We start from the raw sequence: 23,792 nt of genomic DNA, 5'->3' as shown, positions 1-23,792 counted from the left end.
ATGTACATATTATGAAATGAGTATGGAATCGAATGACCGTATAACTCTCAGTCCCCCTTTTCTAGCCCACCCACTCCTGCACGCGTACACCTTTCATGTCTTATGATAGACAGCAATGATATCACAAAAACAATTTTCATATATGATGTAGCATATTTACTTGACAATATCGGGATATAGGTATATAGTCGGATCTTAACATGTACTTGTAATTTGTTTACAAACCGGTATTGATAAAAATAAACAAACAAATGTCGAAATGTTCAGGACTTTATTAAATCTGTATTAAGGTAAGATGATGCAAGCATACAATTTTTATTGCGTCATACACTTTGGGAAGCAAATAATCTTTAACTACTTTATCAAAATATTGTGTAAAAACGTTAATTATGAGCTATGAAAGTCAAGTTGACTCGAGCATTTTTCAAATTCAAAGAATATTTTTTAATCACAGAGAGGAACTAGCAAGCAATTATTAATTGTAGCTTTTTTAACCGTTAAAACAATTTTCTACTATAAACGAATGTTACTTTATACAAATATAAGGACTTTGCTAGCTAAATCTACAAATTTTATTAGATATTATGAATTTTTATTACAATAGATTAATATGCTATATGATGTTAAATGATGATGTTCTAGATAAATGTGATTTGAATTAACAAGACGCACAGGATTTCAATTTTACCTGTTTAAATCTATAATCAATGTTTTGACACCGTCCCCAAATTTAAAGTCTAATTAGTCAACCTCAGCGTCGAGAATATACCTTTTCGTATCATGTCTATTAATTTTAAACATTTGAATAATGCTCCATTAATTATGTAATTGTTGATTTCTTAATTTGAACTGTGATTTAAAAGCGTATTTAATCTTTGATCTTACTGACTGATAATTTCCTTTCTAGCACAGTAGAGTGATATGAAAAATTATCGCTAGAAACTAAGGGCGCACGTCGTCACAGGTAAATTACCGATACCAGTTATCATTGGTCATCTCAATTCGATTACTTTTCTCCCTTTCGCCGTACAAGTTCAAGCGAGAAAATCAATCTCGTTGAGATGACCAAAAATAATCTATAAATATATATATCTCTATATATATAATCATATCTTGTTTTTGAAGGTGGTTTGTCCGAAAGAGAAATGTCAAAATTATCAGATGACTACCTATTTGTTGTGGCAATAGATTTTGGCACTACGTATTCTGGGTATGCCTTCTCCTCTAGGGATGATTTTCAAAAGGACCCTCTAAAAATCGTTGCCAACCAGGCTTGGAATGCTGGCAGTCAACGACACTTATCCCTCAAAACACCAACGTGTTTACTCCTTGATGATAAAGAAGAGCTTGTATCGTTTGGATATGAAGCAGAAAATAAGTATGCCGACATTGTCATTGACAGACAGCAACATGACTATTTCTTTTTCCAACGCTTTAAGATGCAGCTTTACAAGAACGAGGTAAGGATTTAAAATCACTTTTTTGTATCAGTTTACCTTCGATTTGTAGTTTTTGCGAATCATGTGCTTACGTGTGATTAATTTGTGTGACTGTGTCGTCACATCAATATTTGGGATCGATAAACTGCCAATTACAATCAATAAAACATTTGTTTTTATGTCAGAAAATGACATGAAATAGAAAACAATTTGCCCTAAGTTCCCGAGGGCACCTTCAACGCAGTAGTCAGTTCTTCGGTACTGACATGATTTAACAAACTTTTCTAAAATTATTCGTTTATAAATTTGGAAATTATTAAGAAACTAAGGTTTCATGTCCCTCAGGCAAAGTTGACTTTAGATGAATTTGGCTATTTATATTAGGTATTTTTTGTCATATAGCTCTTCAACGGGTCAGGAACTTGTACAGCTTTGAATTTCAAATGTTTGGCTTTGAGCGTTCCTGATGAAGGTAAATCCAGAAAAGCGTTTCGGACGAATGAAATTATTAAACGTGTTGTTTTCCATTTTTTTGGGATATATAATTAAGTCTAGTCATAAAATTCGTGTAATTTACAATCCTCAAAAGGATATATATTTCCCCAAATTATAATTATGTTCTGATCAATCTCTATGATTTTTACATAGAATGTTCAAAATCTATACTTATATCACTGTACATAGTTTCTACTTTCAGGATATCAAAGGGGAAATGATAATAGAAGATATCTCAGGAAAACCCCTGAAAGCAATGAAGGTTTTTGCAAAATCCATCGAAGCGCTAATGCAGCATTTGTTTGATCTTTTTGATCAAAGAGGAATAGGCATTAAAACGAATGAAATACGATGGGTTCTAACTGTACCTGCAATTTGGTCAGATGCAGCAAAACAGTTCATGAGAAGAAGTGCAGAATTAGTATGTAGAATTCATAAGTTAGCAAAATTCTGACAAAAAATGTCGAAATTTAGTTTTGATCATGGTATGCAAATAAAGAATGTTAAATTTTCGTAATAAAAGACTCCGATATGCACAACTTGATACGACCGCTGGGGTTCAAGCTGAAACAGCTCTGAATTTGGATTGTGATTGAATATTTGACACATCATAGGTTTAAGACGGAAATAAAGACTTAGTGACTTACCTAGACTTCATGTTGATCAAATTGATAACGGGGCCCAAATCCCAAATCCTAAATCAGTTTATTTTTGATTTATGAGTTTGACTGTCCCTCTGGTATCTTTCGTACCACTTCTAAATACTAGATAAGATACAGAATTTGAAAGAATCCCATATATTGAATTATTGTTGAACTCAAACAAAGTTTAATTTTTGTCCATTATTTAGATCAACTTGAAATCTTGTCCCGAAAATTCTTAATGTAAATAGAAGTTTAGATTCAGTATTTCCGAGAACCCCATATTTTCAATTTTTGTTGAAAAACTGTTGATTTGGGTCAACTTTTGAACTGGACCAAAATTCAATAATCTAATAAATTTTTATTAATGGACTATATAAGCTTAGTTTTTACAGAAACAAACAACATTATAATTATAAGTATATGTACAGCATTCATACAATTAGTTCATACAGAATAATATATAAACCTCCCACACCACTAGCGGATTTAGGGGAATATTTTTTTTTTGAGGGGGGGATTCGTTAAAACCCCCCGCTTGAAAATCTTAGAATATTTTTTGTGAGCAGAAAGCATACAACCACTTAATCTTTTTTTATTTTAATGTTATCTTTACTAAAAATTGAATACCAGTGAGAACTTAATAGGGTGGTAACACGTTGTCGCTACACTCCGTTTAATACACATGTCATAATTACATTGGCCTGAGCGACCAAGGGATTAAGTTTAGACAATCCAAGGCTGCTACTCCTATTTATTACTTTGTTGGTTAGATTTTTTTATTTAGACAAGACAAGACAATATTTTATTGAAGTCTCTCTCACCTCTTAATTATATAAAACATACAAGAGCCACTCTAAAAAGAGTTATGAGAGACTATCTAAAATGTATATACATTATTTACACTAAAATTAGCTATATAAAATACATTTTCTTTTCAATAAAATGTCATTGCAGATTTTGGCAGTATAAAAGTACATATTTTCATCTGTGAATAAAAATATAAATTTATCGTCATCAGACGATTGCATAAAATTAACATTAAATGGAGATGCTTGATAAAACAAATAACAACGCACATCTTCATACACAGGACAATTCATTAATACATGTTTTTCATCTTTAATTGAAAGATTTTCATTACAAATGCTGTTATAACAAATTCTATTTTCAACTAAAAGACCTTCATACCTTCCAGTCTCAATTTTCAAAGGAGCAGTACCACTTCTAAATTTAGCAAAGGTACTCCTATATTTACCAGGTATATTTTTTAATAAATAGTTCTCTTCACCAAATTCATTTATGAACAGTCTGTAAGTACGTAGTTTACTACGCTCGTTTGACATTACATCAATATACCATTGCTCTTTAAATCTATTGAAACAGGTATTCTCAATATTTTTTTATAACATGTTTATAAAAATCAAATTAGTATTTACAAATATGTTCCATATCAACTTCTTTAAACTTTGTGTGTACTCTGAAATTTCAATTTTGCAGTCTATTATTGCATATATTATTTGCCCATATAAAAACTTTTTTGTTTATTCTATTATTAGTTTTCGTAAATCTACTATAAGTACTAAAAAATACATGTCCATTGTTTTACAATACATGGCATCCAACCCATATCACCATAAAGGGTTAAATTAGGCGTGTACTTTCCAACACCCATAAAAAAACGCATTGCCCCAATTGTTACAGCAGTTAGACAAGCGTTTTCTTTACTTTCCTATACTGCAGCACCATATTCAAAAATAGAATATTCAAAACCACCATTAGCTTTGCATTTAGCATTTTGCTACATTTTTCGTCACCTCGTTATAATCCAAAAACGCATTCAATAATAATCCAAGATACATATATTTTGATACAATATCTTACTTGTTTCAGTTCAACATAAATTCAAAGTTTGTTTGTGTCACAGATTGTGTTCTAAAATGATTTTTTTTACTTGTCCATATTTACAATTAAGCCATTTACATTACACCATATACTTAAAACATCTAATATTCTTTGAAGGTCATTTTAATTTTCGGCTAATAATACTACATCATCATATAATGATTTATACTGCACTCGTTCTATTTGAGCAATAAAATTGGGTTGACTGTACATTTCTATGTCATATACAGTCACTGACCCGATATCACTTTTACTCATGTATATTTAAACAGAAGTTGCCGAAATAATATTTAATTATTCATACGACCTCTTCAACCACTGCATACAACGATGCGTGGAACGACTCAGTGTTGTTTCTTTTGCAATGATTGGAAAACATATTTCATTTGTTAATATGTTTTGTTTGCAACCTATAAATCATTATGTTTTATGCTTAGGGTTGATATTTTAGTCCATACTCAAACGATTTCGTTCACCATCGAGTGTGGATTTCAACAGGTAAATGTACATTTCATCGTGTTGTATATTTCTCTGCGAGCATGATTTGAGGCCTTTTTAAAAAGGATTTCCTTCAATATTTAAATAAAATAAATAACCTTAACGCATTGAAAAAAACCAATTGAAAATGTTTTTTTAGATAGCAGTATAAAGACAATAATAGTGCATTGACTTGACATATCAACGATATAAGGATTCGGCCCGAAACGAGGAAATAGCTCGGTACAGCCTCGCATTTCTCCGTTTCTAAGCCTCATCCTTATATCGTTGATATGTCAAGTTAATGCACAATTATTGTTTATATACAAATCTTTTCACCATTTACATTTATACCAATATCTAATCTGTTTATGTCATCAACTAAGTTATTTGTGAAAATATTAAATGATAACGGCGATAATATTTTAGGCCAGAATTTACTCAAAACCAATCAGTCAAATTGCCATTTATCTTGACACAAGATTGAACATTATAATATAAAGAATGTAAAACATTTAATATTTTGGTACTTTAACCTAAGGATTCTTTTTTACTAAACAACAAATAACGATTAACCCAGTCATATGCTTTTTTAAATCTATAAATACACAGAATGTTGAAAGTTTACAAAGTTTACTTGTTTCAATGATAGTTGTTAAAGTTGATAAATTGTCTATGGTACTGCGACTCTTTCTGAAACCCTTCTGTTCGTCGTTGATCACTTCAAGATCGGTAAGTTTTCCGGTCAGACTGTCCCTTTGGTATCTTTGGTCCCTCTTTTAGGATGCCACAGTACAGTTTATACGCCACTGGTGCTAGACTTATTCCTCTATAGGACATCGGATCGCTGAGATCTGCCGTGTATGACTTGAGGATCGGTGTAATGATACATTTATTCCACATAGCTGGCACTTTACCGGAATTATAACATATATTGAAAACACGAATAAGCGCATTCAATGCTGTAGGATTTTTATATAATTCAACTGGAATATCATCAACGCCAGGAGATTTGCCATATTTTGATATTTTCACTACATTATACACTTCGCTACTGGTAATTTCACCATCTGAAATTTCATCACAAATTATATCACTATTACAATTTTCTATTTCATTACTTATACTATTATCGCTATTTCTATTAAGGTAGATTCATGGTATACCGCCATCTTGGATTGAACAATCACAGTAAAAAATCGGTCTAGTTATTTGCCTAAATCTGCAAATTTGGAGACAGATTTGCAATTTGATGGTTAGACTGTTTAATAATATAAAGAAAACTTGGCAATTTATTGTATAATTCAAAATAATTAAACAAATATCATTTTATTTTGCTTTTTGAATCATTTTTTTCAAATGAGCCATTTAAGGGAAGATAACTCTTTTAGTAAAAAATTTATACTGGACAGATAGGGAATTTTTTTCTTTTTACTTGTAGCAAGAAAACAAGTTCGGTGACACCATTTTTTCTTTTTATTTTCTTAAAACATATTACAAAACCTATCTTTTCACAATTTATTTCAAAATTCTATCTCATAGATTATTTTTTATGCACACAATTGTGTTTTTCCATTAACAATCTAACCAAATTTAGGCAATTTTCAACGACTCATAGCTTGAAAAATAGCACGGTGACCCCTACTTTTTATTATATTTTTGAAAAAAGCATATTACAATCTTCATTCTGGCTAAGTATAAGAAAATTCTGTCTCAAAAAAGATTTACTTATGATCTACCTTAAACATTTCTTCAAAATCACATTTCCATTTATTAATAACTATATCTTTATCATCACATATTGATCCATGCATCATTTAATTTGATCTTCATTGGAATAGTATTTTGACGCTCACTCCCTACTCCGATCCTGCCAATTTTCCGCCAAAATTCCTTCAGGTTTCTTGCGAATTAATTAATTCCTCTGGCATTGAATGTCAATATTGACGTTTTGATCTTTGGACTCCTCGATCAAATAGTTTTTGTTTTTGGACAAAGATATGACGAAGTTCCTTTTTTTTGTTACTAAGACGACATTTATTCCAATTTTTCTATTTTTTTTATTTATAACTGTTGACGTATATAGTCTTTTGGTAATGTGAGTCTTCGTTTACTCCTTCGTTTTGATTGTTATTGACTTAAAAAGACATTCTTTGTTATCTTGATAATACTTTCTCACTCTATTATACAATGTTATATCCATGTATTATTTTTTTTTAAATTATGTAATTGCTGAGACACCTGCTGAATCTAATGATATTGCAGACTTTATTTCCACATCTGTTATAGTGTTAAAATGTATAGTATTCCTAATGAAAACTAGAACCACCTTTTCCTTTTCCTAAACGAGTAGTGTACGGATTGAAAAATGCTTCAAATACGCATGGCTGCACTTTTACCCATAGATTGTCTTTTCGGCTATCAACAATAGACTTTTCAAGATAACTTTGAACATTCAAGTTGAAGTATTTCCATCTGTAGTAAAATAAGTAATCCAAAAAATTAATTTGAATAACCATATGCTGGATGACAATAAGTGAACAATAAGTGAGCCAATTATTGAAAACATAAGGTTTGGTATAACAATTAAGAAAACTTCTATAATGTTAAAAATAATGCTTCTCAACCCTACCCCACCCCTTATCTCCCCACCCCGCTTAAAGATCTTGATCCGCGCCTGCACACAATTCTTCAGAAACAGGACCCAAAAGTCCAATTATACATACTCGGTTAGAAATGGCACATAAAACAACCGCATCAATCAAGACTTTCAATTAAACATGATTGAAATTGGTCAATAAATAAGTAATTTATACAGAGCATTACAAAAGTATTGTTTTTGATCCAACTTTCCTTAACTGTTAGGGTCATACCCCAACAATCAATCTCAACCTTTCTTTTATGGTATTGCACTTTGTGGCACAATTAAGTATATGTAGCAATTATTTACTCAAGTTATTGTCCCGAAAACTGAAAATCCTAGCTCTTTGACTCCTTTCCGGCACTAATTATTATTCGATTTGTGCCATGATCGTAACAAATAATCCCAACTTCAATTGTCCTTAATTTTACGGACCCTTGCGGTTAAATTTCATAGCGATCCATATTCTAAGTTATTGTCCTGATTAGCTCCTAATTTGGAAATATCTACGACCATAAACCCCAAAATAATTCTCAATCGTCCTATTGTAGTATGTAAATAAACTCATCATAGATACCAGGACTAAATTTTGTATACACGCCAGACGCGCGTTTCGTCTACAAAAGACTACATAGTGCTAAAATTTTATAGTGATATGTACGCTTATACTCAAGTTTTTGACTGTGAACTAGAAAAATAATTGTTTTTGTTTACTTATTTGTGATCCCATATAACTTAACAGGTACGAAAATAACCAAGAAAATCAATCCCAACCTTTTTATTGTGGTATGAAACCTTGTTCTCAAATGTAATAGAGATCCAAACACGTATACTCAAGTTGATGTCTGCAAACCCGAAAATGCTTGTGTTTGACCCTTTTTGGTCCCTAATTACAAAACAGCTACAACACAACAAAAATCTGTAATCAACCCAAAACTCACCTATTGTTGTATAGAAACTGAAAATCATGCAACTCTATACAGTCACTTATAATCAAGGTTTTGACTGATTTGTTGTTTATCAACCAATAAAATGCTCTTATATTTGATGTGTTTCCCTCAGTTTTAGTTTGTAACCCGGATTTGTTTTTCCCAATCGATTTATGAATTTCGAACAGCGGTATACTACTGTTGCCTTTATTTACCACTTTTGGCCACTAATTACATAACAGATACGACAATAACCCATAGATTCCATCAAAACTCTGCTATTGTCATGATTGTGATACTGAATCTTATGGTAAAATTTCATATAGTTCCACTTTTACTCAAGCTATTGTCTGCGAACTGAAACGTTTTCGGCCGCCGACCCAGAAATCACTATAACATAATAGGAACACAAAAAAGTCAATATACAAATAATACAAGACTTATAATTTGTCCTCTGTGTTGTTTTTAATCACATACTAATCGCTAGATAAGTGAATTTGGTGTTGAAAAGTCACGTGAAACCCCAACATATACCATATACTGTAAAATCCACAGATGATGTTAAATCGCCTTTAAGATGCGGTGACAGTATAATCATACTTACTCATTTGTTAGTACCTCAAACGCATGATATTCTACACGAATCTACAAAAGGAAAGCCAAATCAATTATTTAAAGTTTTACTCCGTACTGTCTTATCACTAAACTTGCTTTTTGTTGAATATAAAATTCTAAACTTTATTCACGTAAGACGTTTTACAAAAAGAAAATACAATACTAGGGAAAGGAATAGCATTTTGAATTTTTTAGGGGAATCATAGTATTTATTTCATATTTAAATGCACAATTGTGGATGTAAGCAAATGTTGTCCAATATATCTCCTTTACAACTTTATATGGAATAGATATTTAAAATTGTAATCGACATGTTTGCCCCCGTAATACCTGAATAAATAAAGTAGCGTCTTACAGATCTCATTATATACAAATGATAAGAATGTAATGACTTTCAATGTTACAGTCTGAGACTTATAATGAGAAATAGATTTCAGAACCAGTATACAATCATCTCCTTATCTGACAAAAAAAAATAATGTTATCCTATAATGTCAACTTCACTTTTAACCTCATATAAGTTGTACTAAATATTGCCACGACAGTTGGACAGCTTTGTGAATAAGTAACATTTTTTTTAAAGAAAGATGACGTCATTCACAAAATCAAATTAGTAGTTTCACCTTGAACCTGAATACACTTTTGTTCAGTAACTTCTAATTATATTCAGAAATTCGAAAGAGGTACGAGGCATCGGTGGCCAAGTGTTTTAAGCAGTTTTACTTCTGTAATCACTAGCCAGTAAACACTGCTGTTGTGAGTTCGATCGTTGCTCGTGCGGTTACACTAGACTTCAATTTTAATTGACTAGGATTGTCAGTTTACCTACTGAATAGTGTTGTCAACGGTAAACCGGTTAACCGGTTACCCGTTCGAACTACCGAATACCGAATACCAACAACGCTAACCGGTTAACCGGACTTTTTTTTCAATTTTAATAGATTTAATATAAATTTGTATTGAAACTTTTAATAGTTATGTTTTCTTTAAAAATTGTCGTCGTGGTAATTAATTTGACGGATCAATTGTCCAGTATATTGATTGTCATTGTTAATCCGAAAATGTAAAATTAATTAGAACTGTCTCTCAGCTCAAGGCAAGATCGAAAGGAAAAATAATTAGTTACATGTTATTTTAACAGTAACTTTAAATCAGTTATACGATTACATTTTGCGATTTACTTCATTATTTCATTTTTGATCTAATATTGTGAAGACCTACATCTGAATATGCAATTTTCGTCTTGCAAGTCTTTGTAATACTTTAAACAAAATGCTAACTAAAAAATTGTGCAATGCAAACCAATGTGAATGTAATCAATGTATACTTGATGGTACGAGCATCAGTATAAATCTATTCAAATCAAAACACTCCACATTATTTTCGGAGACAACAAGAGAAAATGAAAGAATCATCGGCTTCAGACATAAATAGTTCTACGAGATCAATGAGGCATGTTTTTTAATTTTTCAATCTTAAAAGTCAAACTTCGACAGAAATCTTACAGACAAAGCCTTATAATACCAAAGGACAAACTTCAATTCATCGTATTTAAAAAACGTAAATGTATGACTTGGATGGAAGGTATTCACATTAACACTCATACCACATCTTCTTATATCTATGTGTAGGGTACTATTGATAAGGCTTTCAAACATCAACTTAAAGTATCGGTTAACCTGTTAATCGGTCGAACGATTATCCGAGTAACCGGTTAGGCAAAAGTGTACGATTTGACATCACTACTATTGACGGTTAGTGGTTTGCTCCGGACAGTCCGGCTTCCTACATCTAAATAAATTGACCGCCACGAAATAGCCCAAAAATGGCGTTTAAGAGTGGTGTTTAAACACCAGCAATGGATCAATTGAAAGAGGTACTACATGAATTACATATCCTTCAAATTTGAATTAATTGGGATAGTTGATAATTAGTCATCAGATTTGCAGTAGTGGTTAGTTTTCAGATATGAGTAAACAAACAATTTGTACCAAGGAAAGAAATATTAATAACAACTGACCAAACAGAAGAGTTAAAATCCCTTTTCAGTGAATTTAGCAAATAGACTGCATAGACGGATACTTACATAAAAAGAGAAGAATATTGAGTATATGTAACTACTACATAAGGGGTTAGTTGGGGGTTCATGTGTATTACGCAATACTGTAAGGTATTAGGCAATACGTAAGGTGGGGTCCATGTGTATTAGGCAATACAGTCTAGAATGTCACTTGTCCATACACTGGTGTCCATATGGTGTAAGGGAAAGGATATATTAGGCAATACAGTCTAGAATGTCAGGTGTCCATACACTGGTGTTCATATGGTGTAAACATGTTCATGTATTAGGCAATACAGTCTAGAATGTCAGGTGTCCATACACTTATCAATCAAAATATTATGTTTATCCATCCTTGATTTAAGGAATTTGATATTTTGAAATACAATATGAACACTCATGAAATGATATAATAAAATGTTTTTTTTAAATTGTAATATTTAAATGAAGAGTTAAACAATGACTAAACAGAATTGTCAAGCATAAAATGAACACTCAAATATATTTCAAAATAAATGTAGTAAGACATCTGATTCATTTGATATAACGAACACCAATTCACATTTATCTAACATGTAATGGTATCTAAATATCCATATGTCATGTTACATAGCGGGAGATTGGTTGATATATGGAAGGTATTTGAATGGATGGTACGGATGATTAAAATTCACAGTGTGAATTTAATAGGTATTTGTTAAAATGATACATCAATATATTTGATAGAATCACCGTTATGTCGTGAGTGTTTGATAGAAAGGAAATCTCTAATGAACACGTAGTACGACGGTGTTCTTTGTTATATTGTTAATAGAACATCAATACAGAATAAAAATTAATGAAAAAATCAATTGACCATGACACAAAAAAATAGTATATTATAAAAGAAAACCAATTATTAAACAAAAATATACGGCATAGTTTAACATTTAACAGAGTCACTTAAACAAAACAAAAAACACATACAGAAAAAATATTAGTCATCATGATGCATAGCGGGGAGTTCGATTGAAATATACAAAAGTTTTTTTTAAAAGGATGGTAATACTTAAGTAACTCTATCAAGACCATGAAGAAAATGACAAGTATATAAACACCCACGTTAGTTCGAAGTTTCCAACCGTAGATTTTCGACAGTTTAGAAAACCAGATGAATCAGAACAAGCACTACCCACGAAAAAAGGAATATCTTTGAACCGATTCAAATGGGAAAGGTTATGTGATGTTATGGATCTAATCAGAGAGTTTGTACCTGTAATTGACCTAGCATATATGTGTATGAAAACACATACAGACCAATTCAACTTGAACTCGAAAGATCCTCAGTATGACGTTAGTCAAGAAGATATGACACAGATATTAGAGGAAACAGTATGATGGTATTGCATACCACTGTACATATTTGAAATTAATAAATAAATAAAAAATAATTGCATTGTTTGTCTTATTTCTATAAACGAATATAAAATAGGTCATTCCTATAAATTACTGTTTTACTATATTTTCATTTAACGTTTATTTTTTGAGGTAGGTGTTTATTTTCTTTTTGGAGACAGCAAGAATACAATAACAATTTATACCAAAAACAAAAATGACAAAAAAAGAGAAAGAAAAATATGTTACAGAGACATGGACAACTCCTGAACACCCAGCTGCCTTTGCTGGTCCTTCCAAAGTTTACAAGGTTATAAAAAAAGAAGTGAAATATGAGATAGGTAAAGGACGAGTGAAAAACATTTTAAGAAAAATCGAAGCATATTCGGTGCAAAAACCTGTCAGAAGGAATTTCCAAAGGAATGGAGTTGTCGTGAGTGGTATGAATGAACAGTTTGATGGCGATTTGAGAAAAGGAAAAAAGTTGACGTAAAACCGGTGAAATCTGAAAAAAAGAAAATCAGAAAGAATACATTCAAATTTAATTCCGGAGCCATTGTGAGGGTGTCACACTTGAAAAAGGTATTTGATAAAAGTTATTCGGAAAATTGGACGTTGGAATATTTCAAGATTTACGAAAGATTCATCAGAGACAATCAGAATTTATAAGTTTTAAATGACATGTCAGGCAAAATTTTTGGCCGGATCCTTTTACCGATACGAAATTGAGAAAATTACAATAGACGATATCAACACGTATAAAATAATGAAAAATAAAAAAAAATAAGGAGAACAGGGAAGAGGAAGTATTCATTATCCGAAGAGATGAGCTTAAGAATGGTGTTTTCGTCTTCTGACGGTATAACTATATCCAGATAACACTCCAGATGATTTTCGGATTAAACTAAATCGAACGATTAATTTAGATGGTTACTGGGTTGTTGTCCTTACAGAACTGAGTACAACCGATTTCGAAAAATCAATGAAGAAAAAAGAACTTTACTGATATATGTCGAGAAAGTTTTACTGGAGACACAGAACAACCTCTTTTGAAACGGGTTTATTTAGAAAACGACAACATGATTTTTGTTAACCCATATTATGTTCCCGTAAAAAGAAATGAATTGGTGGATTTGCATGTATATATAAAGGATGGTAACGAAAAAATGCTTTATTTTTGAAAAACAAATTGACTATTACACTTCACCTGAAGAAGTTTCCGTTTGTACTATAAAATGAATAGTCAAACCTACGTCACTGATCCGGGAAAACTTTTACAAGAATATGTCAAAGAAATCTTTCGATCCATACAAATTTAGAAAACAGAACAAAATTCAAACCGGTCGTGGATTGTACGGAAGATTTAGAGGATCCTGATTCCAGTAAGTCCTAATTCTACACAAACAGAATCAACATTAATACAAAATGAACTAGTGGCACCTGTTGAAGCAGATGCAGAAAAAGCTGAATCAGAATTAAAGGAAAACAACAGTAAGAAAAAACCGCATGTTAAGATTTTGAAGAGTATACAAGTTAAGAAAAAAAAACAGTGTCAGAAAGAAGAAAGGTGTCACCAAGAAAACATCTAAAAAAAAAAGCTTAAAACAGATTTCAAGAAAAAGAAAACATAATAGAGATTATATTGACAGTGTTATGAAGTATATTGCAAATAAGAAAAAGCGGAAATTGTAAAAGAAAAAAAATGGCATTTCTGAGTGAAGACAACAAATCAATTGGACAGCCAATGGAATTATCCATTTTTGCGTCACCACCTAACCAGGTAGCTATCGAAAAAACGTTTTATACGGAAGAACGACCCATATCGAACCTAATAAATGAATCTACACCTATTGAAATAGTGATATCTGGGGCTGGAAATGACTATATTGACCTTCGAAAATCACGTCTTTGTGTTAAAATGCAAATATTGAAAGCTGACGGGTCACATTTAGTCGCACAGGAACACACCTGTATAATCAATCAACCACTACAGAGTATGTTTTCTCATGTGGATGTGTACATGAACAAAAAATCGGTTTCAGTCAACGCAAATAACTATCCGTGGAAAGCCTACTTAAAACAATCTTATTATCAGGCAGCGATGAACACATTTCACAACTTCAGAGTCAGTTGTTTAATGAAAAACGACGATCCAATGAACACCCTCTCATTAAATTCGGGGTATGTTAGCAGATATGAGTACACCAAAGAATCAAGAATATTTGAGTTAGAAGGAAATCTGTTAGAAGATTCTCTTATGTTGGACAAATATTTGATAAATGGAGTAGATATACACTTAAAATTATTCCGGTCTTCCACACCATTCCTGTTGATGTCTGGTGAATCAAATCCCAATTACCAGGTTAAGATTGTAGACGTATTTTACCGCACATGTAGGTGCAAACCTGATTCAGGCGTTATTATCAATTACAGAAATCTTCTTAGAGAGCATCCAGCTAAATATGTGATCAACAGAAGCCACGTTATTCAGAACGTCATTCAGAAAGGTGTCACTGAATTCTATTGGGACTCCATATTTCCAAAAGCACTTCCAGATAAGGCTGTGTTTGGACTTTTGCCACAAAATGCTGTTAATGGTGATTACACGATGAATCCTTTCGATTTTAAACATTTTAATATGGAATCGGTGTCTTTCAAGATTAATGGCGTTGATGTATATGGGTCACCCATGAAACTAGATTTTGGAACGAACAGAAATTATACGGCTGTTTATTTGAAATATGTGAAAAGTGGAACAAAGATACTGGCCTCAACATTCCCTTTTTTGATTTCGGAAAAGGATACACATTCATCGCTTTTACATTAAACCCAAATGATTTTCAGGAGGAATTTCTAAATCTAGTGAGAAACGGAAATGCTAGATTAGAAATGAGGTTTAAATCGGCTACTACAGAGACTATAAATTGCTTGTGTTACTATCAGACACAGGCCATTTTAACTTGCGACGAAACAAGAGACATACAAATAGTAGAACCATGAATTCGCTATAACTGAAAAAATACTACAGAATAACATCTGTTTATAAAGACGTGGTGTAGTTTTTTTAAGATAACTGCCATAAATGGACTTCCGTTCCGTACAAAGGATCACTTTTCACAGATATATATCGTCAATACAGATCCATACCCCAATGCTGGAAAACACTGGTTATGTGTAATATTTAATAATTCGTCTAATGCGGAATATTTCGATAGTTTAGGCAGACCACCGTCATTTTACGGGAATATTTATTCAATTTTATTGCCAGAAATGGTAAGCGTTGTATAATGTTATCTCATGTGATTCAACCAAGTGACTCCTATCTGTGTGGGTTATACGTACTTTTTTTTCATATTCATGAGATTTTGTCATCATGTGCCATTTTATAGATTATATGACATGCTCAAGTCAACATTAAAACAAAACGATGAACTAGTTAAATTGTACTTTAATCAACTGTTTATTTATTGAAATAAAAAAAAAAGATTGGGATTGTAATCAACTGTTTATTTATTGAAGTAAAAAAAAGATTGGTATTGAAATGAAAGTGTTTTGTTTTTTTATTTGATGTCACCCTAACAACCCCTTCATTTCTTACACGGACGTCACCGAAAGAAGATGTCGAATGAAGTCCTTTTACCGTTTATGGCCCCAACGACGATGTGTGTAGTTGGTCCCACCCAATCTGGAAAGACAATGTTTACCAAAGAATTAATAGAAAATGCGAATGTAATGTTTACCGAACCCCCGAGGAGAATACTGTATGCCTATTCCGAAGACCAACATGTATTCCAAGAAATGCGAGGAGAGAATCAAGATGTGACATTTCACGAAGGTCTACCGGATAAAAAGACAACAGAGGAGTTCACTCAGGACATGAAACACACTTTGATAATAATAGATGACTTAATGTCTAAAGTTGTTCAGTATGATGTTCTTCTGCAATTGTTTACTGTAACCAGTCATCACAGAATGGCATGATGCTGTTTCATCTTGCAGAATTTATTTTGTGCTGGGAAACATGCCAGAAGTTTTTTTTGAACTGTGCAAATATTGTATTATTTCGAAACCCTAGAGACATGAGACAGCTTTCTTCATTTGCCTCCAAATTCTAACGGGCAGGACATAAAATTTTTTAGATAGTTTCCAGAAAGCCTCCGAAAAACCCTTCAAATATCTTTTGGTAGACCTGTCCACTCGTCGAGATAAAAAATACATGTTACGAACTGGTATATTTCCAGGTGACGTATGTGTGGTGTATCAACCTGTATAAAAGTATGTGTCATGCTTAGAAGATGTTCATTTCTTACCAAACAGTATGAATAGACGCATGCAACTAAATAAAACTTTTTTGAAGTTTATTTACGAGATTACTCCGAAACAAAGAAAAGCTGTTTTGTCTCATATCACCACACATCAAATTGACCTGTTATCTGAAATTGCACTGAACATTTACATAGATATATTTTCCAAACAAAACCAAATACGTGAAAGCTCTAGCACCATACAGATTCGTTATATTTAGATTAGGCTCAAAGACAGAAAACCATCGGAATAAAAAAATACTACTGATACGATATAACAAAATTCTACCAAACATCGTGAAACCAGCATTAGGGTATATTATATATAATCATACTGATTTCAAAGAGACAATTCGAAGAGATGTCAAAGGATTCAACAAATAATGCAGATAATGACCCTAACATAGAGGAATGTGATCAAAATGTAGCATTTCAGCAGAAGAGGGGAAAAAAATTGACATATAGTCCAAGAATACCTTACTAGACAACAGTACTCAAACAGGGAATGGATTGGTGTTTTCTGAGAACAACACATGTGTACCTAACGGACCTCCAGGTGTTCCTGCTCTGAAGAAAAAGAAAAGGACAAATATAAAATGGTTAAAATATAGATTACTTTTCTGTATGTGTTTTTGTTTTGTTTATGTGACTCTGTTAAATGTTAAACTATGCCGTATATTTTGTTTAATAATTGGGTTTCTCTTATAATATACTATTTTTTTGTGTGTCATGGTCAATTGATTATTTCATTGATTTTTATTCTGTATTCATGTTCAATTTACAATATAAAAAAGAACACCGTCGTACTACGTGTTCATTAGAAATTTCCTTTCTATCAAACACTCACGAATTAGAACATACGCACCCCTTCTCGTCCAATGAAAAGTCAGTTTTTTGCCCTATAATTTTCATAGTACATGGTTTTCCATGCACTATGAAATGTTATACATGAATGACCTTTCATTGTCAGTTAATTATGAAAGTGAACTCTTAATAGCTGCACTAACGAAGTGTACAATCCCCTAATGCTAATTTCCCCAACCTAAGGCATTTTCCTTGGTAAAATAGCCAACTGATTAAGATGAAAGCTAGAGCAAAGATTAAAATAAAAACATTTTGAATTTTGCAAAATTTCATGCATTTTCTAATGGTACACATACATAGAATACACAAAAAAATAATTGGTAAGGATAAATAAAATGATATTTATTTAATTTATATACCTTACATTTGAGGGAATTATTTTCTTTTTCTTTCAAAAAAACACAATGCCAGACTGCTGATATATAAAGCAAAAGATTGTTTTCGGAGAAACACAATACATTTAAATTTATCAATAAAAAGTAAGCATTTAATGTTGAATGGTCTGAATTCAAATATTCATACAGAGAGTTTTATATTTATAAAAAAATCGAATGTTAAGAAGAGGATTTATATAAAATTGTGTTGCTTTTTAAAATAAAAAAATATCTAAAGATATATAAGTATTAAATTTTACCTGAAGCAGAAGAAAAACAATTTATCCTTCACAAACTATGTCAGTGCTATTTCATTTCATCCATTGAAATGATCATTACCTATGTTTTATAATTAGTTCATTACAAAAAGTGAACTCTTATTTGGTTTAAATATTACAATGGGAAAGGATAGTTTTGTAAGGTCATTCTAAAGTGTGAATATGTTCTAAATTGGTTCGACAATACTTGGTCATGTTTTATGAAGATTTATAAAACATGACCAAGTATTGTCTAACCTATAAATAACGGTGATTCTATCAAATATATTGATGTATCATTTTAACAAATAGCTATTAAATTCACACTGTGAATTTTAATCATCCGTACCATCCATTCAAATACCTTCCATATATCAACCAATCTCCCGCTATGTAACATGACATATATATGGATATTTAGATACCATTACATGTTAGATAAATGTGAATTGGTGTTCGTTATCAAATGAATCAGATGTCTTCCTACATTTATTTTGAAATATATTTGAGTGTTCATTTTATGCTTGACAATTCTGTTTAGTCATTGTTTAACTCTTCATTTAAATATTACAATTTAAAAAAAAACATTTTATTATATCATTTCATGAGTGTTCATATTGTATTTCAAAATATCAAATTCCTTAAATCAAGGATGGATAAACTTAATATTTTGATTGATAAGTGAATTGACACCTGACATTCTAGACTGTATTGCCTAATAAATGAGCATGTTTACACCATATGAACACCAGTGTATGGACACCTGACATTCTAGACTGTATTGCCTAATACATCCCTTACCTTACACCATATGGACACCAGTGTATGGACAAGTGACATTCTAGACTGTATTGCCTAATACACATGGGTATTGCCTAATACACATGGACCCCCACCTTACGTATTGCCTAATACCTTACAGTATTGCGTAACACAAATGGACCCCTAACTAACCCCTAATGTAGTTATGTATTACTGGTGAAGTCTAGATTGTGTCACAACAATACGTCAACGCATCCAAATGAGCTACCAGCATACTGATACTAAAACTGTAAATCGTCTGCAAAGTTACAGTAGGAAAAAAGCTTATTCGTCGCTACTCATCCAAAATTTTACATTTTTATATATATTTGGCAAAAAGTGACTTGTTGTCGACTTGAAGAAAAAAAATATGACAAATAAGTACGACACTGGTTGAAATTCTGTATCGATATTCTTGTGAACGCACCAATATAATATTTTTTCTAGGCTGGGATACAAAATGATCAACTTCTAATTGCTCTTGAACCGGAGGCCGCATCTATATACTGTCAATATCTACCTATAGATAAGCTACAAGGGGCTGCAAAAGGTTTCTGTATGACTGAAGATGGAACGCAGTACATGGTTGTAGATAATGGTGGTAGGTATTAAGGATTGTCAATTTTAAAAAAAAATTATTAAAATTTAGATATAAGCAATTATAAAAAGGTACATGATTTTTTTCCCGATGCAATTAAAGTTAATTCTAATCAATGAATAAGTTGGTAATCTTTCTTAAAGGGTATACATTAAATAAGACTAATAATTGTACAACTGATCTTTGCACTGATATGATCATGGTACTTGTATCAAATGTTATAAAATCCAATACAATTTCATACATGATTTCGATTTAAGGAGGAACTTCAGACATCACAGTTCACCAAAAGATTAACAAAGGCAAGCTAAAGGAAATATGCCGAGCCTCAGGGGGAAATTGCGGCGGAACTTCGATAGATAATTCGTTTTACCAAATCTTCGTCAAACTTGTTGGGGCACCACTTTTGAATTTGATGAAACAAGAAGACCCATCAGCATATCTCGATATCTTCAGAGAGCTGGAAGCTGCCAAGAGAACTGTTGATAGTAGCAAACAAGACAAAGTTACAATGACAATTCCTAGAGCAATTCTCGATGAAATTTGCAGGAAACATTTACATGAGGATTTTAAATCCGTTATTGAGGCCTCTCCTTATAAGGACCAAATGGAACTTCGATATGACAAACTGAGAATAAAGGTAGATTTGATAAAAAATCTTTTTACACAAGCTTCAAAGAATATAATTCAACTGATTGGCAATGCTTTAGGTGATCACAAGAACAATGGTGCTAATATTCTTCTTTTAGTAGGTGGATTCTCTGAGTGTAAAATTATCCAAGAAAGTATAAAAGCAAGCTTTCCGAATAAACGAGTTATAGTTCCAGACGATGCTGGGTTGGCAGTTCTGAAAGGAGCAGTACTATTTGGGCATAAACCCGAGTACATAGTATCAAGAATTGTCAGATATACATATGGGCTTCGAGTCCGGGAATTATTCAATCCTGACATTCACGACGAGCATCGCTTGATAAAAAGGGATGGAATGGACAAGTGTGACAATTTATTTTCCATTTACGCGAAGAAAGGGGCTGTTGTAAAGCTCGGTGAAACAATAAAACACAGACAGTCTAAAACAGCAGTATCAACACGTGTAAGATTTGCTATTTTTCAGTCGTCAAAAGAATGTCCTGTTTATACAGATGAAGATGATTGTAAATGTCTCGGAGAAATTGTTTTGGATATTCCCGAGTCTAAGGAAGTACAAAAGTTCAGTTGTGCTATGATGTTTGGATACACCGAACTAAAAGTTACTGCATATGACGAACAGACAGGAAAAGAATGCAAAGCAGTCTTAGATTTGATATAAAGAAAGACATACCTGCGATATTAAGTTCATCTTTTAGTAGTTATGCTTTAACGGAATACAAATATTCATTGTAAAACAGATGCTGAGTTGGTAATGGCATACATATTTAGTTGACTGTAAGATATGAGTTATATTTCTTAGCTTTAAAAATGCGTAGTATTAAAAAGTAGAAACAAATTAATATCCAAACAATAAGCCAGCACTTCTATTTGTGTTAATTCAAATTTGCTATTTAAAAAAATAGGAAATCATTACAAAAATTGGTGTCACACAAGGTCTATGTTCATATCTCATTTATATTTTCCACGCCTGCTCAGCTTGTCATATTTACATGACGTTATAACCTCCAATTCGTAGTCATCATATCGTTTTATTTGCGTTTCTGCAGGAATCTATAACTGTATATACATATTTAGTTATCAAAGTACCCCAAATTCCAAAAAAATGTGCCAAATACTGCTAAGGTAATCTATGCCTGGGATAAGAAAATTCTTAGTATTTCGAATATCTCATACTTTTGCAAACAGTTTAATAATACTACCAAAATGACCATATTATTGATATTCATGTCAACAACGAGGTGCTGACTACTGGACTTGTGTAAATACACCAGCTGATACATCTACACCATGCCATACCTAATAATTATGATTCCTACTTATTCCTACACTAGATGGTCTGGACAGCGCACAGAGCGTTTGCTAAAATATAATCCTTTTGTAAATTTTACGGACACCATCAATAGCTGGTTATCCATTATGGAATATCCGTCTCACAGATGATAGCGGATAAGATCCTAATGTCTTAACTTCATGAACATGAACCACTTATACGTTAATGCATCTTAAATTTATGCAAAAGCAAATGTTTACATTCGAAATATTGAAAGTATGGAAAATATTAAAAGTTCCTCAACAAGTTGCAAGTATATCATGATTTCATATCTAGAGAATATTTATTTTCTAAATCCATGGTAAAATAATTAGTTCATATCGCTTTTTAACCAGATGTGCATATATGTACTATTAATACCTTCCCTTGGAAAAGATGAAATGTACTGAAATGTTCTTGTTTGTTGTTTTATGTACATTTTTCTTGCCATTTTTTACGTGTATGTAGACGCTTTTATCTCGTTCTCAAGCTAAACAGTTCCAATACACGAGCATCACTGAAGAGACATATATTGTCGAAATGCGCATCTGGTGCAGGAAAATTGGTACCGTTATGTTATTGTTATTCAATGATTAAAAATAAATATCATCGGTACCGATTTTTCAATAATGAAAACCAACTATTTAAGATATAAGATATGAGTCCGGGTCATACACTGTGAGAGTTAAGACATTTGTAGAGTGAAACTATAACCATTTTTACTTTGAGTGCATATAACTCTGACAAAGAGCATGGTAGATGGACACAAACACAATTCATGACTACTCACACCGATTTATGGAAAACATACTATAAAGATATGTAGGTTCGTTAAATATCGTAAAATATTCGTATTCGTAAAAACCCGTGCTTTATTAAATACATTACAGTGATAAGTTATACTAGGTTTCTATACATATTTTCATTATTTTGACTGCTTTAATTCTTTCATAACAAAGGATTTTTTTATGTATATTAATTAAACACTAAAAAAACAAATTAATAAACGTTACATTCAATCACGCAAGGGAAATTGAACTGTGTTTTGTAATAAGTATTCCCCACTTTTACATTTACGGTAACACTTTTCATACTAAAATATTTCAAGAAGCAAGTTTACATGATTGTTGTGTTCGGAAAGAGTCGAAAGATGTAATAAAGGAGAAAAAAATGAATACGAAAAAAACAACAAACTAAATAGTTAACCCAAGCGCGTCTGGAACTTCGGTATAAATCATAGTCACAAAATAAAACCAAGACAAAAGTATGCTTACGACAGGCAATGGGTTTTGCTAATAGTTGAAGGCCATACGATGTCATAGAGTTGTTAAAACGTCTACAAAATTTGTTCGCTGGTCGCATTCATATACCACATCTTATTTTTTTTATAATAAAGTACATATTCAGTCAACATTCAAGGAACCAGTCAATATACTAAGTCAATATTATATAGTTATTCCTTGGCAACTTATTTTTTTTATTGAACAACCTAATTATGTGGCAGTACGTAGTTGTGACGAACATAGTATTCAATCCTATTGAAAAGTAACGATAACAACGTTTTTTGTTTTTTTTAACATTGTTTAAATCAACCATATATTTTAAACTATAGTGTACGTACTTTAGAAAACATTTAATGCAGGCTTTATTAGTTTTAAAATTCAAATGCATGAAGCTTTGTTTTTGTTTAGATCTAAATAGTATATTGAACAGAAAAAACGGAAGCGTTTTTTAAACCATTCTTATAAAATAATCTTTTTGACGGATTTTCTTTGTAAATGGTATTTTGTTGTCTAAAACTGAAATTGAATAGGATCGGAATTGATTCACACTCATAAACGATTTAATCGATAATTTTCTTAAATGTAAACAACAAAATAGGCACTCGAATGTTAACATCCACTAAATACAGGAAGTGATGATTTTTTCTTATTGAAATAAACTGAATCTACTGGTTTAAAAAGCAAAACAAACAATTACACATATAAGGTTTGACATGGGGTAAATGCAAGCTTTTAGCTTATTAAATAGCACGATGTGGCTTTATTATATATACTAC

The 23,792-nt window shown here is 31.8% G+C and overlaps 1 protein-coding gene across 1 annotated transcript; it reads left to right on the top strand.

The window, feature by feature from the left end:
• Positions 1–1,140: 1,140 nt before the first annotated feature.
• LOC143053435 (heat shock 70 kDa protein 12B-like) lies at positions 1,141–22,635 on the top strand. The gene is made up of 4 exons (XM_076226219.1): positions 1,141–1,460; positions 2,137–2,355; positions 19,623–19,776; positions 20,034–22,635. The coding sequence occupies exons 1-4, from the start codon at positions 1,146–1,148 to the stop codon at positions 21,080–21,082; spliced, it is 1,737 nt and encodes a 578-aa protein (XP_076082334.1). The 5' UTR covers positions 1,141–1,145; the 3' UTR covers positions 21,083–22,635.
• The last annotated feature ends 1,157 nt before the right edge of the window (positions 22,636–23,792 follow it).

The sequence above is a fragment of the Mytilus galloprovincialis genome, chromosome 12 (genome assembly GCF_965363235.1).
Source record: "Mytilus galloprovincialis chromosome 12, xbMytGall1.hap1.1, whole genome shotgun sequence".
Lineage (NCBI taxonomy): Eukaryota > Metazoa > Mollusca > Bivalvia > Mytilida > Mytilidae > Mytilus > Mytilus galloprovincialis.
Note: the sequence above shows the minus strand (reverse complement) of the source record. Positions and strands in the feature narration are given on the sequence as shown.

Coding starts and splice junctions, on each gene's coding strand:
- LOC143053435 (XM_076226219.1), top strand. CDS start 1,146: ATGTCAAAATTATCAGATGACTACCTATTTGTTGTGGCAATAGATTTT. Junction 1,461..2,136: donor TGCAGCTTTACAAGAACGAG/GTAAGGATTTAA, acceptor TTCTACTTTCAG/GATATCAAAGGGGAAATGAT. Junction 19,777..20,033: donor CATGGTTGTAGATAATGGTG/GTAGGTATTAAG, acceptor TTTCGATTTAAG/GAGGAACTTCAGACATCACA.